We start from the raw sequence: 17,533 nt of genomic DNA on the forward strand, positions 1-17,533 counted from the left end.
TGGAAACTAGACCCCCCCCAAGGAACTCATCCAGATGTGTGGTGAGCACTTTGAACCCCCAAGTGCTTCACAGAAGTTTATAACGCAAAGCTGTGAAAATAAAAAATCATTTTTTTTCCTCAAAAAATGATTTTTTAGCTCGCAAATTTTTATTTTCACAAGGGTAACAGGAGAAATTGGAGCACAAAAGTTGTTGTCCAGTTTGTCCTGAGTACGCTGGTACCCCATTTATGGGGAGGGGGGGGACCATTGTTTCGGCACACGTAAGGGCTCGGAATGGAAGTAGTGACGTTTTGAAATGCGGACTTTGATGGAATGGTCTGCGGTCGTCATAACGTTTGCAGAGCCCCTGATGTGTCTAAACAGTAGAAACCCCCCACAAGTGACCCCATTTTGGAAGCTAGACCTTCCAAGGAACTTATCTCGATGTCTGGTGAGCACTTTGAACCTCCACAAATTATTTTCCACAAAAATAATTTTTTAGCCCCCAATTTTTTATTTTCCCAAGGGTAACAGGAGATATTAGAGCCCCAAAGTTGTTGTGCAATTTTTCCTGAGTACGCTGGTACCCCATATGTTGGGGTAAACCACTGTTTGGGCACACGTCGGGGCTTGGAAGGGAGTGAGCACCGTTTGACTTTTTGAACACAAAATTGGCTGGAATCAATGGTTGCACCATGTTGCGTTTGGAGACCCCCTGATGTGCCTAAACAGTGGAAACCCCTCAATTCTAACTCCAACCCTAACCACAACCCTGACCCCAAGATATCCCTAACCATAACCCTAAACCCAACACACCCCTAACCCTAATCCCAACCCTAACCATAAGGGCCCCGTCACACATAGCGATCTTGCTAGCGAGATCGCTGCTGAGTCACAAGTTTTGTGATGTAACAGCGATCTCACCAGCGAGATCGCTGTGTGTGACAGCGATCAGCGACCGGCCCCCCTGCCGGTATCGCTGTTGGAAAGCCCTGGACATTTGTTTGGTCTCTGGTCTCCCGCTGGTCAGCACGCATCGCTGCGTGTGACAGGCGGGAGACCAGCGATCAGTTGGTAACTAAGGTAAACGCAGGGTTTCTAAGCACTGTGCTTAGAAACCCTCTGTATACCTTAGTTACCAGCGCGCTGATGCAGGGAGCTGGTAACTAAGGTACACATCGGGTTTCTAAGTGATGCACGTCCCTTAGAAACCCGAGGTGTACCTTAGTTACCAGCTCCCTGCATCAGCGCGCTGGTAACTCAAGTACACAGCGACGCCGGGCGCTCGGTGTCGCTGGTCCTGATCGCTGGTGTAGCTGTCTGTTTGACAGCTCACCAGCGATCATGTAGTGACTCACCAGCGATCCTGACACGTTGATATTGTTGTCGGGATCACTGGTGAGTCGCTATGTGTGACGGGGCTTAACCCTAACCACAAGCCTAACCCTAACCCCAACACATCCCTAACCTTAACCCTAATTCCAACCCTAGCCCTAATTCCAACCCTAGCCCTAATTCCAACCCTAGCCCTAATGGAAAAATAAAAATAATTTCTTTGTTTTATTATTTGTTCCTGCCTATGGGGGTGATAAAGGGGGGTTTATTTACTTTTCATTCTATTTTGCTCACTGTGAGAGTTTATCACAGTGATCAAAATGAATGAATGGAATCTGCAGCCGGTAGGCGCACTGCGCATGCGCCCGCCATTTTCCAATATGGCGGCGCCCATGGTCCGGGACCGCGGGACACCAGGAGCGATAGCGGCACTTGGTTGGCACCGAGGGGTGGGAGGGGAGGTAATCGGAAGGCGGGGGGGAGAAGATGATGACAGCGGCAGCACATCGCCGCTGTCATTCAGTGGCTGGGGGCAGATTGCCCCCATTAACCGGTGTGGGGGTCAGATCGGTGTCAACAGCCATGTCCGATGCTACTGCAGTATCGGCCATGGCTGGATTGTAATATTTCATCAATTTTCATTGATGAAATATTACTATCGCTCTGATTGGTTGTTTCACTTTTAACAGCCAATCAGAGCGATCGTAGCCACGTGGGGGCGAAGCAATGCCCCCTGTGGTGAAGTACAAAGCCCCTGTATCTGCGGGTCGGGTGACCTTTTAGTGACCCCGGTCTCCCGACCCGCAGGGGGGGCTTTAAAGTCATGACGCCACATAGGCGTCACTGGTCATAATGGCACAGGTTTTCATGACGCCTTTGTGGCGTCATTGGTCGTGAAGGGGTTAAAGCCTAATTCCATTTACATGCTGAGTTTTACAGCTAATAGACATTGCACCATGTCCCATACAAACAATATCTTTTTTGAACTCTGTAATATTTTGCTCCTGACCCCATGCGTTTTGTAATGTTCAGGTGCTATCGTTCTGGTTTTCTAGTGGAAAGCACAAAGCAGCATGTTACCAAGTAATTTAGTGTTGAAAAATTGATTGACGCTTTAAAAACAGAAAAAAACTGCCGCAGAAATGCAAAAAGACCCCTGGCTGTGGATTCCACGCACCGTCAAAACCTGTGGATTGTAAAGAGACGTAAGCATCCTACTTTCCTAGGGATCCATGGCTAGTCTGCACATGATGGTGATATTCCGGGATCTGTCCTTAAAGGAATATCTGTAAATAAAATGTGACACCATTGACTTTATTAGGTTCTACTGGGGTGTTAGTAGGCGAAAAGTACATTATTACTGTCAAATGGTATTGATGTCAGTGGAAGGCAAATCAAGGCCGGAAACATAACTTTTTATCATGTAATTAGAAAAGAGTTTTATTCTATTTACTGTATTACATGGCATACTGTACATAGGGCTCACTTCATCTTTGCACTTCCACCAGTTTTTTGTCATGAAAACCTCCCTATTAATGATTTTCTGATTTGTGACAAATTCATAAAATGAGTGTATTACAAACAGGCAATCCCTGCATGTGTTGCAGCCACGAGAAATGCAGCCGCGGGGACTGGAACATATTATTCGAGCACGCTGAAGACTTGGTTAGCACCCGAGCATACTCAGATAACACCTTATCTGTGCACGTTCGCTCATCACTAGTCAGCATCTCTGGGCGAATGGTGCTGCTCAGTGGAAGGATAGATATCCCAACAATAGTATAGAGAAGACGGCGGCGATGGCTCGTTTCTTTGTAGAACGTTGCACTTATTTATTGCGTCCTGCTCAGGGGATGCACACTTTACGCCGAGACTTTTGTTCCGGCAAGTTAGGAGCAGTGTATTAGTAAATGTCAGCCTCTCACCAGAATGTAAAAAAGCTACACGTTACAGGCTGTGACCAAGGTCCGGGTAGACAGAAATGTCGGTCATCTTGTAAAGTGTGTGATGAACATGATGCATCAATAAATGTAATTCTCTTCTCTGCAGCAAAGTAGCGATATGTTCTTTCTTATAATATCAATATAAAAGTAGTGGGCGACCCCTTAATTCCTACATATATCTGTGTTTGCTCCCTAATCCCAGATTTAAGAAAACCAGAATGATTGTTTCTGGGATTATTACTGAATCGCCTTTCTGCTCCTTCCAACAGACAAAAGCAGAACTTCATTATCGCTGCTCATCACAGACACAAGAAGAAGTGTGCGCGTCTGTCACATCAACAAGACGCACCAGTCATCAGTTCTTCTTTATTTTCAGACATATCAATAATGCTTCCGTCCCCGTAAAATACAGAGATGTGCATGGTGTAATTCTAGTATATAGAGATCTTCCTTTCTACGCTAAATGCTGCTTTTCTCATGTTCTGTTACTTAGAAATATTAATGGGACGTGTCAGGTGTGAACAGTCATGTTATTGCAGTGGAAAATGTATGTGACATGCTGAGCATTAAGAACTGTTGCTGGTTGTGCAATTGCAATAGGGTTTTATTATTCCTCAGACAGTTCCTGGGCTGGAGCATCAGGAACACTTTTTCAATGATGTTTTCTTATATAAAACCCCACAGTTTGCGCATATTTTTGCTGGAACCTTTTTGCTCATTGCTTGTAAACTATAAAATATTTCTATTCTTTTTTCAGGTTCTCGGTGGATTTCCCGGTGTACTTGGTTCTCAAGGAGTACAAGCGCAACAACACAGGAACTTGTCGCTGCATGAGTATCTTAGCATGGGACTTCTTAAAGATGCTGGCATAGCCATACCAAAGGGTTTTGTAGCAAAGACACCAGAAGAAGCTTATTCAGTAGCTAAAGAGATCGGTATGAGTTACTTTATCATGTTGTTTTGAAATTTCAGTAGACAGGTATCAATTCTTTATTATATGTAGTATTAAAATCTAGAATCTAAGCGAGACCAGTGCGCAACGATCGCAGAGGTTCGACTGTGCCTGTGGAGTCATGGGGCTTGCCCACTCCAGTCCTGTTTTCAGCTGTATGTGTGTCCTTGGATGTTGGATGTACATTCAGCTGAAATGTATTGCTTTGCACAGAGGAAAAGGGCCGCTACTCTCCACGGGAGCGCGGACAGGTAACAGGAATCGTTTTTTTTTTTTCGTTATTTAAATGTGTTTGAGGAGAGCGCTATGAAAAGGAACATGATTACAGGACGGGAGACATTTTTAAATAAAGGGTCCAGGGTGGAGGCAATCATTTAAAGATGAGGGCCAGGATCGCGGTCATAATTATAGGGCGTGGGACATTACTAAAACAAGGGGTCAAGATTGGGTTAAATATTACAGGACAGGTGCCAAGATGGGGGGACATTATTACAGGATAGTTGCCAGGGGACATTATTACAAGATGTGTGACTTTATTACAGCATAGGTGCCAGGATTGGGGTACAGTACTCCAGTATGGGGCCCATACATCTGACTAACGTGCTGGTGGGGGCTTGGTCCAAATTTTGCGTCGGGTCCCACATGACTCTAGTTACGCCACTGTTAGACTGCTGGCTAAGCAGTAGCATACACTTTTTTGTTTTTTTATTTTGGCCCTAAAGCATCTTAATTAAACATTAATCTTGTTTTTTAGGATGAGACTTGAGGATATGATCACCTTTTCTCTTTTGGTTTGTTCAATGCATTCAGGTTGAAAATGCTGAGCAACTTGTGTGATGATTAAGATGTATTTATTCTGGCACTTAGGCTGTGTGCACACGCTGCGGATTCCGCTGCGTTTCCGCAGCGGTTTTGGCCGCTGCGGACCCGCAGCAGTTTTAGCTGCGGTGTACAGTACCATTCAAATGAATGATAAAAAAAAACCGCTGTGCCGACGCTGCAGAAAAATCCGCGCGGATTTGCTGCGGTTTTGAATCCGCAGAAAGAATTGCATGTCACTTCTTTCTGCGGAAACCGCTGCGGGTTCCTATCTCCACCATTGTGGAGATAGTGAATCCGCAGGACCAAACCGCAGGCAAAACCGCAGATAATCCGCAGGTCTTTTGACCTGCGGATTATCTGCGGTTTTTGCAAAATCCCTGCGGATTAATCCGCAGCGGATTCCGCAGCGTGTGCACGTACCCTTACAGTATTTGTTTTTTGTGTTTACTGTTGCATATAAATGTTGAATTCAATAAGTTGTAATTTGAAAAGAAAAAAGGAAGAAACTCACAAACATAAAATCAGATGCTTCAAAGCTTAAAAAAAATATGAATTTGATAGGTCCCAAGTTGAATCCCTGTACAAATATATACAAGAACACAAGTAATACGCATGCATTTTTTCATAGTTTTAAAACATATGTTTTTTTCCGCAATTGCACATCAAAATTTTGAATTTGATTTCTCCAAAACAAAATATAAAGAAACAGTCTTGTGACATATCAAATGAAAGCCGGTACTGTTCTGAGAAAAATGATGCCTCTTCCACCTCTTAAGATAAAGATTTATATGAAACATCCAATCTTGTACCGGCCTAGGATTTTTTTTATTGTTGTGTGTCCAGTTTTTTCAAAAGGATTTCAACAGCATATATTATAAATGCTGTTCCTTGAGAAGTAGCAGCCATTGCTGTGTGAGAAAAATACAGTTAATATTAAGGAAGATGGGTAATAAAATTAAAGATTTACAGTACACTTGAGCTATAACTGTGTTACTACAAAGTGAGTATTAGGGCACACACAGCTTTTTCTTCCTACGGATAAATGCTGCAGTTTTGGCAGCATTTTTCTACCGAGTTTTCAGTATATCTGCATTAGTTTTTTAATTGCTAGTGAAAACGATGGCAGCTATTTTTTATATAAATAGTGACAAATGCTGCGTTTATTGCAGCGATCAAAAAGTAGTGCAAGCAGTGATATACTCAAAAAACACTGCATGTGTTTAACCCCATTGAAATCAATGGGGGGCGGTTTTCTGAACGATCACTCAGAATAGCACTGTGTGTGTTTTAGCCCTTAATAAGAAAAGCATTAAACTATTAATATAAATTTGCTCAAACTTAAAACACACTCACCATTATAGGAGCACACTGACTCCCTTGATGCCTGTTTAGAGACTATTGTTTGTTCGAGAGTGAACATGTCCAGGAATGTCAGGACATGAAAGCTCAGAAGCTCTGTCTTCCTATCTCTGCGGTGGGCAGATACTTAATATGATTGACAGAGCTGCTGGCCTGTCATCTGCTCTGCCTTCACTGTCTACCCCTGTTCTTTCTCAGGTTGAGCCTTAACAAAGCTTTCTCCTCTGTCCTCTCCTGCTTCTAAGCTGTAAAATAATAAAATAATACAGTAATATCTAAAAATCATGGATTATTTGGTAAATATAGACCCCACACTTTTAGACCACAGACTGAACAGATCTGAATCCAAGATTTTCGAATTGACACTGTAATAGATATATTTTTAAATATGATCCCACCACGATCCCAACTTGAATTTTGGTACAGATGTGGCTAGGAGCATAGCAAGCACATGTGCATTTTTTAAAATTTTTAAATTAAACGTTTTTTTTTCCACAATGCGTTTTTAAAATTTTGCATTCGCATAGGTAAAATTTTCCCTTCACCCATGACAGCACCACCTGAGAGAGGGATCCGCCCCGCCAGGACAGGAACCTACTGAGACATAAGGGGCGGCACCTCTCCCCCGCTTCAGTTGGGTTCCTGTCCTGGAAGGAACCCCACTGTCGGCGGTGCCTGTCATGGGCGAAGAAAATGGACCCAGCCCCGTCCCGGCGCAGGAAGAACAGGTGTCTCACCTGCAGCGCCGGCCGTCGGGTGCTGGATGCGCAGTCCCCGGGCCCTCCGGGGTTCCGGGTTCGTGCGGGCGTCGGTGGGATCCCCGGGGTCTGCGGGAAGCCCCCACTGCGTCGCCCTCCCCTCGCGCACGCCGCATCTCGATCCCCATAGCAGGGGAGAGACGCTGGCTTCTTCAGGCCGCTGACGTCAGCGGCGCATTGCATGCTGGGTGCGCCGGCTGACATCAGAGAAGGGCAATGGTTTAATGGCGCTGGGTGCGACACCGGCCGGCTTTCTGAAGGGTCACGTGCCCCGACGCAGCCTCCGAGTCCGGTACCCTTGATTTCGGGTGGTGAGTGATCTTCGTGAATGTTAGCATTTATGTTAATAGGGCTTCTGTTGTATGCTTCACCCTGTAGGAAAGGCCTAGGAAAGCGGGAAGCAAGAAGAACAATAGGGATTGTGCTATATGTAAATCTCCCCTAGCAAGAGATTGGCAAAAAGATCTCTGCTGCGTGCATTCAGCGGACTATGGCGGAGGAAGTGCCTAGTTTCGCAGCCAATCTGATATCTGCCCTAATGTCAGAAATGGAAGGCTCAATTAAGTCCCTATTGAAAAAAGGGAAAAAAAACAGGAAGGATCCCCCTAGTTCCCCCTCGGATTCCGCGTCAATCTCATCTCAGGCGGAAAAATCATCCTCCTCAGACTCCTCAGACAGCGACATGGGGGGTAAACCATGTTTCCCTGTAGAAGACACAGACGCCCTCCTAAAGGCCATCGGAGCTACAATGGGCCTACAGGAAGAAAAGGCGGCTAAAACCCTAGAGGATGTTATGTTTGGGGGGCTTCAGGAGAGGAAAAAACGGACCTTTCCGGTAAACGAGAAGATCCAGGCACTTATTGAGAAAGAGTGGAAAAAGCCCGAAAAATCGGGGACCCTTCCATCCTCTTCCAAGAGACGATATCCCTTCGAGCATAAGGATGCAGAGATATGGGACAAAATCCCCAAAATAGATGCAGCAGTGTCCAGATCCTCCAAAAGGTCGGCCCTGCCCCTGGAAGACGCAGGGTTTCTTAGAGACCCACTAGACAAAAAGGCGGACTCCTATTTGAGGCACGCATGGGAAGCGACAGCAGGAGGACTAAAACCGGCAATAGCGGGTACTTGTACGGCACGCTCCCTCATGATCTGGCTGCAGCAGTTAGAAGAAAAGCTGGCTTCAAGGGTCCCAAGAGAGAAAATCTTATCGGAGATGTATCTCTTGCACGGGGCAGCAGCTTTTTTGGCCGTTACCTCGGCGGACTCTATGCGGATGACAGCCAGGGCAGCGTCACTATCAAATGCTGCTAGACGCGCATTATGGCTTAAGGGCTGTCCGGGTGACCTTCAGTCCAAGGCCAAATTATGCTCTCTCCCCTGCGACGGTCGATTCTTGTTCGGCAAGAACTTGGACGATATACTGGAGAAAGCAGGCGATAAGAAAAAAGGCTTCCCCAGATTTCCTATGGATCAGAGGAGACAGCCCTTTCGGAGGGGAAGATTCAATAGGGGGCGCCCTCCCGCTGACAGGAGAAGATGGGAGGATAAAAGAAAAAAAGAATCGAGATTTATGTTTGGTGGAGGTACCTCCACCTCAAAAAAGTCGCCACAGTGACGCCAGTATTCCAGTGGGGGGGAGATTGGCACTCTTTTTCCAAACTTGGGAGAAGATCTCCTCCAACGCCTGGATCCTAACCATCCTAACAGAAGGCCTGAAAATTCCCTTCATCCGTCTGCCAAAATCCGTGGTCGTCATCACACCCATCAGGAAGGTGACCGAAGAGCAGGTGGCCTTAGAAACAGAGATCCTGAGCCTGATAGACAAGCGGGTACTCTCCGAGGTACCACGCCTACAGGAAGGGAAGGGGTTTTATTCACCCCTTTTTCTGATAAAAAAACCCGATCAAACTTTCAGGACAATCCTAAATCTCAAACGGCTCAATCTATGGATAAGGAACTCGACCTTCAAGATGGAATCAGTAACTACGGCGGTGAAGCTGCTACACCAAGATTGCTTCATGGCCGTGGTCGATTTAAAGGATGCGTATTATCACATCCCTATCCACCCAGATTACCAGAAATACTTGAGGGTAGTACTTTATATTCAAGGCACGCTAAGGCACTTTCCGTTCAGGGCTCTTCCGTTTGGTGAAAACTCTCGGGGCTATAGATATGCCAAAGTCATAGCGGAAGTGACTGCCTTTCTCCGGATTCACGACACGGTCATAATACCATGCCTGGTCGATTTTCTCATAGTAGGCAGCTCAGAGGACCACTGTACAGCTCAGTTGACCCGGGTGATCAACACCTTGCAGGAATTAGGGTGGATAGTCTATTTAAAAAAAAATCAAAATTGCAACCCCTAAAACAGCAGACCTTCCTAGGATTCGTACTAGACTCAGAAAAGCAAGAGTGTCTGCTCCCAGAATCCAAAATAGAAAAGGTGCAGAATCTGGCCTTCACGGGCCAAAACCAACCACGTATGACTAATGACTAAGAAGAGCAATGTCCCTGTTAGGTACCCTAACATCCTGTATTCCGGCGGTCAGGTGGGCTCAGTTTCACACCCGGCAACTCCAGTGGGAGATACTAACAGCACAAAGATCGCTAAGAGGGCGTTTAGAAGGAAAGCTGGAGCTTTTCTTAAAAACCAGAGACTCTCTCAATTGGTGGGTGGACAAGAAAAATCTGACCTTGGGAATACCGTGGGACAGACAGACGTCAGATATAATCTTAACAGATGCAAGCTCCTCGGGGTGGGGGGCACACCTAAGGGGCATCATAGGTCAGGGTTCCTGGACGCGTCAAGAAAGGGAAGCATCCTCCAACCTGAGAGAACAGTGGGCAAGGCCCTAAGTCACTTCATTCCGCTACTCCAGGGTCGAAATGTACGCATCATGTCAGACAACAAGGTAGTAGTGGCATACATCAACCACCAAGGAGGGACAAGATCACACTCCTTAATGGAAGCGGCGACAGACATTCTGAGCAGAGCAGAAGGACACCTACACTCCTTGACAGCCTTACATATAAAAGGGGCAGAAAACATAGAGGCAGACTTCTTGAGTCGCAATACCCTGAAGCAGGGGGAATGGGCGCTAAACCGGTCCATTTTTCAAAAAATAACTCAGCTTTGGGGGAAACCGGTGATAGACCTCTTTGCCAACAAACACAACAGGTAAACAGAAAGGTTCTGCTCTCTAAACCCGAGAGAAAATCCATGGGCAGTGGACTCATTGCACATCCAGTGGAACTTCAGGCTAGCTTATGCGTTCCCCCCAGTGGCTCTGATCCCAACAGTTGTCAGAAAAATCAGAAACGATCAGGCCAGGGTGATTCTAATAGCTCCGTTTTGGCCAAAAAGGCCCTGGTTTGCTCTGCTACGAAGGATGTCCCTCTCCGATCCATGGGTTCTACCAGAAATCCCGGACCTACTAGCTCAAGGTCCAATATTCCACGCTCAGGTCAAAGGATTCCATCTGACGGCGTGGAATTTGAAAGGTCGCTTTTAACGGATAGAGGGTTCTCCCCCGGGTTGGTGGCCACCCTGCTAAAGAGTAGGAAACCAGTGACGACTAACATCTACGGCAGAACATGGAATAAGTTCCTGCAGTTCTTAGGTAGGCCGTTAGGGAAAGATCCCCCGATTAATGCCATCCTGGAGTTCTTACAATCGGGGTTGCAGATGGGGTTAGCAGTGAACACACTTAAAGTTCAGGTGTCTGCACTAGGGGCGATCTACAACTGCAAATTGGCATCAAATAGATGGGTAGCCAGATTTATTAAATCCTGCCATAGAGCTAGGCCTATCCCAATACCCCGGATAGCCCCCTGGGATTTAAACCTAGTGCTAGAGGCCCTTACAAAAGATCCGTATGAGCCATTATATCAGCTACCCCTAAAGTTTCTGACCCTAAAAACAATCCTGTTAGTGGCCCTCACGTCAGCCCGCAGGATAAGCGATTTACAGGCTCTCTCAGTAAATCCACCTTATACGCAAGCCTTTCAGGATAGGGTAGTGTTAAGAACAGACCTCGCTTATCTGCCCAAAGTAGCATCAGATTTCCATCGGGGCCAGGAAATTGTCCTTCCATCTTTCTGCGAGAACCCAAAAAATCTGGGGGAGGAAAAGTTCCATAATCTGGATGTTAAGAGAGCTCTCGTAGAATACATATCTATGACTAGCCAGTGGAGGAGGTCCCAGTCCCTATTCGTAGCTTTTCAGGGTGCCAGGAAAGGCTATGGGGTTTCAAAAGGGACTATTGCTAGATGGATTAGGGAGGCCATTAGTGTAGCCTACACAGCTAGTGGTATCCCGATTCCTGACGGCATCAAGGCTCATTCCACCAGAGCCGTTGCGACCTCCTGGGCCGAAAAAGCAGAGGTATCGATCGAACATATTTGTAAGGCCACTATCTGGGCCTCACCTTCAACCTTCTTTAAGCACTATAGGTTGAATCTATCCTCCTCTGCTGACTTAACCTTTGGTAGAAGGGTGCTGCAAGCGGTGGTCCCTCCCTAAGGTGTTTTGAATCTCCAAAAATCTCTCAGGTGGTGCTGTCATGGGTGAAGGGAAAACCACCATGGTTACTTACCGGTAGCCGGTTTTTCCGGAACCCATGACAGCACCCGTATATTTCCCCCCCCTTTTCACCATATGGGTGTGCACAATTAGTAGGGTGTTTTTTGAGTGTTGTGGTGTTGGATTAAACATGTAACTAACCGGGAAGTCCTCTCAGTGCTCTGTAACCCAACTGAAGCGGGGGAGAGGTGCCGCCCCTTATGTCTCAGTAGGTTCCTGTCCTGGCGGGGCGGATCCCTCTCTCAGGTGGTGCTGTCATGGGTTCCGGAAAAACCGGCTACCGGTAAGTAACCATGGTGGTTTTTCCTTATCAGCACGCACACATGCTGATGATCACAATGAAGTGTCTTGGCAATGTTGATTGTAGTCATGCCTTGACCTAAATACTCCACAATTTGCTGCTTCTCAGCAGCCGACACATCCTTTTTCTTTCCCATTTTGGCAAAAAATGTAGGCTGCTTAATAATGTGGAACAGCCTTCTTAAGTAGTCTTGCCTTTATTTGGACACACCTGCCAAACTAATTTGCACAGGTATCTGCAATTGCTTTCAGTGATATAAAGAGCCCTGACACACATCACCATCAATGAGTTTAAATGACAAAAAAGGAGGTAGACACGAAAGGTGGGTGGTAACAGTTGCCCTGATTGTATGGACCAGCCATAATGTTAAGTGTGTAACAGTACAGACACAGAGGGCTAATGGATGCATAAAGCATGTGGGAACATGATGCGGGGAACCTGGTTATGGTAAAACTTTTGGCTGTGCCACACAGGGATAGATTAGGTTAATGTGTTGAGGCGATAGGCCAGTCTGAATAAATGCGTTTTCAGGGCACTCTTAAAATTGTGGGGATTGGGGACTAATCGTATAGACCTGGGAAGTGCATTCCAAAGAATTGGCGCAGCACGTGTAAAGTCTTGGAGACGGGAGTGGGAGGTTCTGATTATTGAGATGCTAACCTCAGGTCATCAGCAGAATGGAGGGTGTGGGTAGGGTGGTATACTGAAACAAGGGAGGAGATGTAGGGTGGTGCTGAGCCATGGAGGGCTTTGTGGGTGAGGGTAATAAGTTTATACTGAATTCTGGAGTGGATGGGTAGCCAGAGTAATGACTGGCACAAGGTAGAGGCATCGGTGTAATGATTGGTGAGGAATATGATCCTGGCTGCAGCATTCAAGACAGATTGGAGAGGGGAGAGTTTGGTAAGAGGGAGACCGATTAGAAGAGAGATACAATAGTCGAGGCGAGAATAAGAGAAACAGAGTTTTTGCAGAGTTAAAAGTAAGAAAAGGTCGAATTCTAGAAATGTTTTTGAGGTGCAGATGACAGGAGCGAGCCAGTGATCGAATGTGGGGGGCAAAGGAAAGCTCGGAATCAAGTATGACCCCAAGACAGCGGGCATGTTGCTGGGGAGTGATAGTGGAACCATACACAGAAATGGCAATGCCGGGTATAGGTACATTAGTAGAGGGAGGAAACACAAGGAGTTCAGTCTTTGACAGGTTTAGTTTCAGATATAGTGAGGACATGATGTTAGATACAGCGTTTAGATAATCGCCGGTGTTTTCTAGAAAGGTTGGCGTGATGTCAGGAGAAGAAGCGTATAATTGGGTGTCATCAGCATAGAGATGGTACTGGAAACCAAATCTACTGATTTTTTGACCAATAGGGGCAGTGTACAAGGAGAAAAGGAGGGGGCCTAGAACCGATCCTTGAGGAACCCCAACAGTAAGGGGAAGGTGAGAGGAGGAGGAACCAGCAAAAGATACAGTAAAGGAGCGGTCAGAGAGATAGGAGGAGAACCAGGAGAGAACAGTGTCCTTGAGGCCAATGGAACGGAGCATAGTGAGTAGGAGCTGATGATCCATGGAGTAATGACCATTTGATTTAGCTGTTAGTAGATCATTAGAGACTTTAGTGAGGGCAGTTTCAGTAGAGTGTAAAGAGCAGAAACCGCATTGGAGAGGGTCGAGAAGAGAGTTATCAGAGAGATAGTGGATAAGACGGGAGTGGACCAGGTGTTCCAGGAGTTTAGAGATGAAGGGAAGATTAGAGACAGGTCTCTAGTTAGCGGCACAGTTTTGGTCGCGGGATGGTTTTTTAAGTAGTGAATGTATGATGGCATGCTTAAACGAGGAGGGAAAGATACCAGAAGAAAGAGAGGTTAAATATTTTAGTTAGGTGAGGGGTAACAGCAGGGTAAAGGGACTGGAGGAGATGTGATGGAAGTGGGTCACTGATGCAAGTGGTTGGGTGAGAAGATGCAAGGAGCCTGCTTACTTCTTCTGTGACTGGTTCGAAGTCAGAGAGTGAGCTAGGTGCAGTGGGGGAGGGAGGACAGTGCATGGTATAAGGTGATTGGGAGATAATTTCCTGTCGAATCTGGTAAATTTTTTCTTTGAAGTAATTGGCCAGATCATCAGCTCGGAGCTCCGTGGTTTGGGCCTGTACTTTTGGGTTGAGTAGAGAATGAAAAGTGTCAAAGAGACGTTTTGAGTTATTGGACAGTGAGGTGATGAGGGTGTTGAAATAGGTTTGTTTGGAGAGGTGAAGGGCAGTGTTGTATGTTCTAAGCATAAACTTATAATGGATGAAATCTTCATGTAGATTGGATTTTCTCCACAGACGTTCGGCGCACCTGGAGCACCGCTGCAGGAAACGTGTTTGCAGGGTATGCCAGGGTTGTCGCCGTCTGTGTTGTGGTGTTCTATTTATAGGGGGTGCAAATTCATCCAGGGCACTTTGAAGTGTTTCATTGTAATGCTTCAGTGCAGAATCAGGACATGAGAGGGAGGAAATAGGGGCCAATGAAGACTGCAAGTTCTTCATAAGTTTCTGGGTGTTAATGGCCTGTATGTTTCTATAAGTATGGACAGTGGGGGTGACCTGAGCAGCCAGGCAGTTCTTATTAGAGAATGAAAGAAGATTGTGGTCAGAGAGCGGGAGGGGGGAGTTTGCAAAATCATCCACTGCACAAAGCCGAGAGAAGACCAAGTCGAGGGAGTTTCCGTCTTCATGCGTTGGAGAATTAGTAAGCTGCAAAAGGCCAAACGAGGAGGTTAGAGATAAAAGGTGAGTAGAAGAGGGGAAGAGCAATGGGGATATTGAAATCTCCCATGATGAGGGGGTAGGGATGTCACAGGAGAGAAAATGTGGAAGCCAACTGGCAAAATGATCCAGGAATTGATGAGAGGGGCCGGGAGGACGATACACCACCGCCACTCGCATGGAGACGGGGGTGTAGAGTCTGACGGCATGGACCTCAAAAGAAGGGAAGACTAGTGAGGGTAGTTGAGGGATAAACTGAAAGGTACATTTTGGTGATAGGAGCAGACAAACACCTCCACCTGCTCTATTGTCTGATCTTGGGGTATGAGAGAAGTGTAGTCCCCCCGTATTAAAGAGCAACAGCAGCAACAGCGGTAGTGCCTGACTGCTGGATCCAGGTTTCAGTAAGAGCCAGAAGGTTAAGAGAATTGGAGAGGAAAAAGTCGTGAGTGAAGGAGAGTTTGTTACACACTGAGCGAGAATTCCAAAGTGCACAATTAAGAGAGACAGATGCCATGCAGGGAATATTAATAAGATTAGAGGGGTTTCTGAGTGTAGCAGTTAGGGGGTTTGACTTTCTATAACATGAAGGACCAGGGTTGGGAGCAATGTCTCCTGCGACTAGGAGAAGGAGGATAGAAAGAGGGAGCAGATGGTTAAGTGATTTGTGAGAGCATCTCTGATGTTGAATGGTGGGACTGAATGGATCAGTGCTGTTTAGCAATGTGAAAAGAGCGTGAGTGCTATACATAGGAGAGGAAAGGAGTGAGGGGCCAATATGGACGGAGTGTAGGGAGTTAATGCCAGGGCGGTGGAGGTATGTAAATACAGCGGCCAGGATATAAATTATACAAATGCATATGGTAAATATTTGCGGTAGCCCAAATGTACAGGGAATAGATTTATTTGTCTTACCTGTCTCCTGCCCTGTCTAACATCCATGTTATAACTGCCAGTACTTTGATACATGTACTTCGATTACATGTGCATAAATGCATTCCCCAAGCTATGTCTGAATATATAGGAGGCTAAGGCTTAGATTTTTTTTTTTTTTTGCTCTCTTCTCGTTAATCAATCAAACTAAATTGAGACAGCAGGACCCAATAAAATGTTGTGGTCAGATAAACAGATGTCCAGCACTACATGGATCATAAAGCACTTTGAAAGGTTTCTTGACCTCACAACATAAGGGGACAAGCAGAGTAAGTTGAAATAACTATATACCAGATATAAGCTTGCATATATTCTGTATATTTTTACAGAATGATTGCATGACTTGTATCTTTGTGGCTCAATCTCTAACAATGTGGGACTGAATATATGCTTATTCGACATATGTTATTTTCTCTCTTTTTTCCTTTTGTGCATCATATGATGTTCATTTTTGTACCTAATTTTCTGTTTTTTTTATATGTTTTTATAAAACAGCAAATTCTAAAACAGTCTCTGATGAAGGCCATATGTTGGTCCGAAAACATTTAGAATAAAGGTTATCTGGATGCCAATAAAGATGGAATTTTTCTTTTAAAAAATCTTGAGTGCCAAGTTCATTATCAATTATATTACGGGCTGGATACCCTACTTGTGCACCTTCTACAAACTCATTGACTTCAGAGTCAGATGTTGTGTTTCATTATCTAGACATATTTGGTGTCTATTAACTTGTAATGACCTAGAGAATCATAATGGCAGGTCAGTTTTAGCATTTAGTGATCCTAGCAAAAAAACCAAGTGTGGGCTTGCACTTTTTTTCCAACTTTACCACACTTGGAATTTTTTTCCTGTTTTCTAGTACACGACTTGGTAAAAGCAATGGTGTCGTTCAAAAGTACAACTTGTCCCTCAAAAAATAAGCCCTCACATGGCCATATTGATGGAAAAATAAAAAAGTTATGGCCCTGGGAACGAGGGGAGTAAAAAATGAAAACTCAAAACCGAAAAAATCCCCAAGGGGTCAGTATAATGGAGCCAACCTGAAAGTGTCTGTAGGTTATTATGCACAATCCTGCTGGCAGGTTCCTTTTAAAAACTACATTTTTTGTATAATTGTGTTATTTTTGACTAATATTTAAATTTGTTTAGTGTTCTGACATTTAAGTGTGACAAATATGCAAAAGAATAGAATATTAGGAATGGGGCAAACACTTTTTCTCACCACTGTATCTGAGCATAGGTCATTATGAAGGGAGGGGAACTGTGATATAACCTACTGTGATTGAAATCTGTGTTATGTGCTGTATACAGAGAAATTGCCTTTCATTGTAATCCTGTCTGTGATGTTATGAGTCTAGAACATCCCCAGTGACCAGAATAAAAACGTCAACATTTTTTTTTTTAATATTTAAAATAAGGTAATTTATGTTATGGCACATTTTCTGCTATTACTAACTCAGAATTTTTTTCATTGTCCAATGGTGCACTGCTGTGTATATGTGTATGTGTATATTATATATATATATATATATATATAAGTGGTGCAGGAACCACTGTGTCCGCTAGGGGGCGCTGTGTGGGTGTCCCAGGAGAGAGGATGAGTGGCAGGATGCTGAATGATCGTTATGTATCCCAAGGTAGGTGGCCTTGGGATGGAAGCTTGAATATGTGTGTTGATCAGCAGAGGTACTGCTGAGCTTTCGTTACACTGTGTCAGGGAGAGCTTTCCAGGTAGCTGGTGAGACGGGCGGAACCAGCTACCTACAAACCCACCTAGGGGAGGTGTCTAGAACGAAATAGTAAAGTATATGAGTGTG

At 45.2% G+C, this 17,533-nt stretch overlaps 1 protein-coding gene across 2 annotated transcripts in view; it reads left to right on the forward strand.

Annotated features, from left to right (window-relative positions):
• Nucleotides 1-17,533, forward strand: part of SUCLA2 (succinate-CoA ligase ADP-forming subunit beta) — a 125,824-nt gene that overhangs the window by 43,195 nt on the left and 65,096 nt on the right. For both annotated transcript variants that reach the window (XM_073580250.1, XM_073580251.1), the window contains exon 2: nt 4,018-4,195. In XM_073580250.1, coding sequence (XP_073436351.1) covers nt 4,018-4,195 — 178 coding nt within the window. The remainder of the gene's footprint in view (nt 1-4,017; nt 4,196-17,533) is intronic.

This window comes from Dendrobates tinctorius, unplaced genomic scaffold (genome assembly GCF_039654945.1).
Source record: "Dendrobates tinctorius isolate UK_male_01 unplaced genomic scaffold, ASM3965494v1 ptg000064l, whole genome shotgun sequence".
In the NCBI taxonomy this organism is placed as follows: Eukaryota; Metazoa; Chordata; class Amphibia; order Anura; family Dendrobatidae; genus Dendrobates; species Dendrobates tinctorius.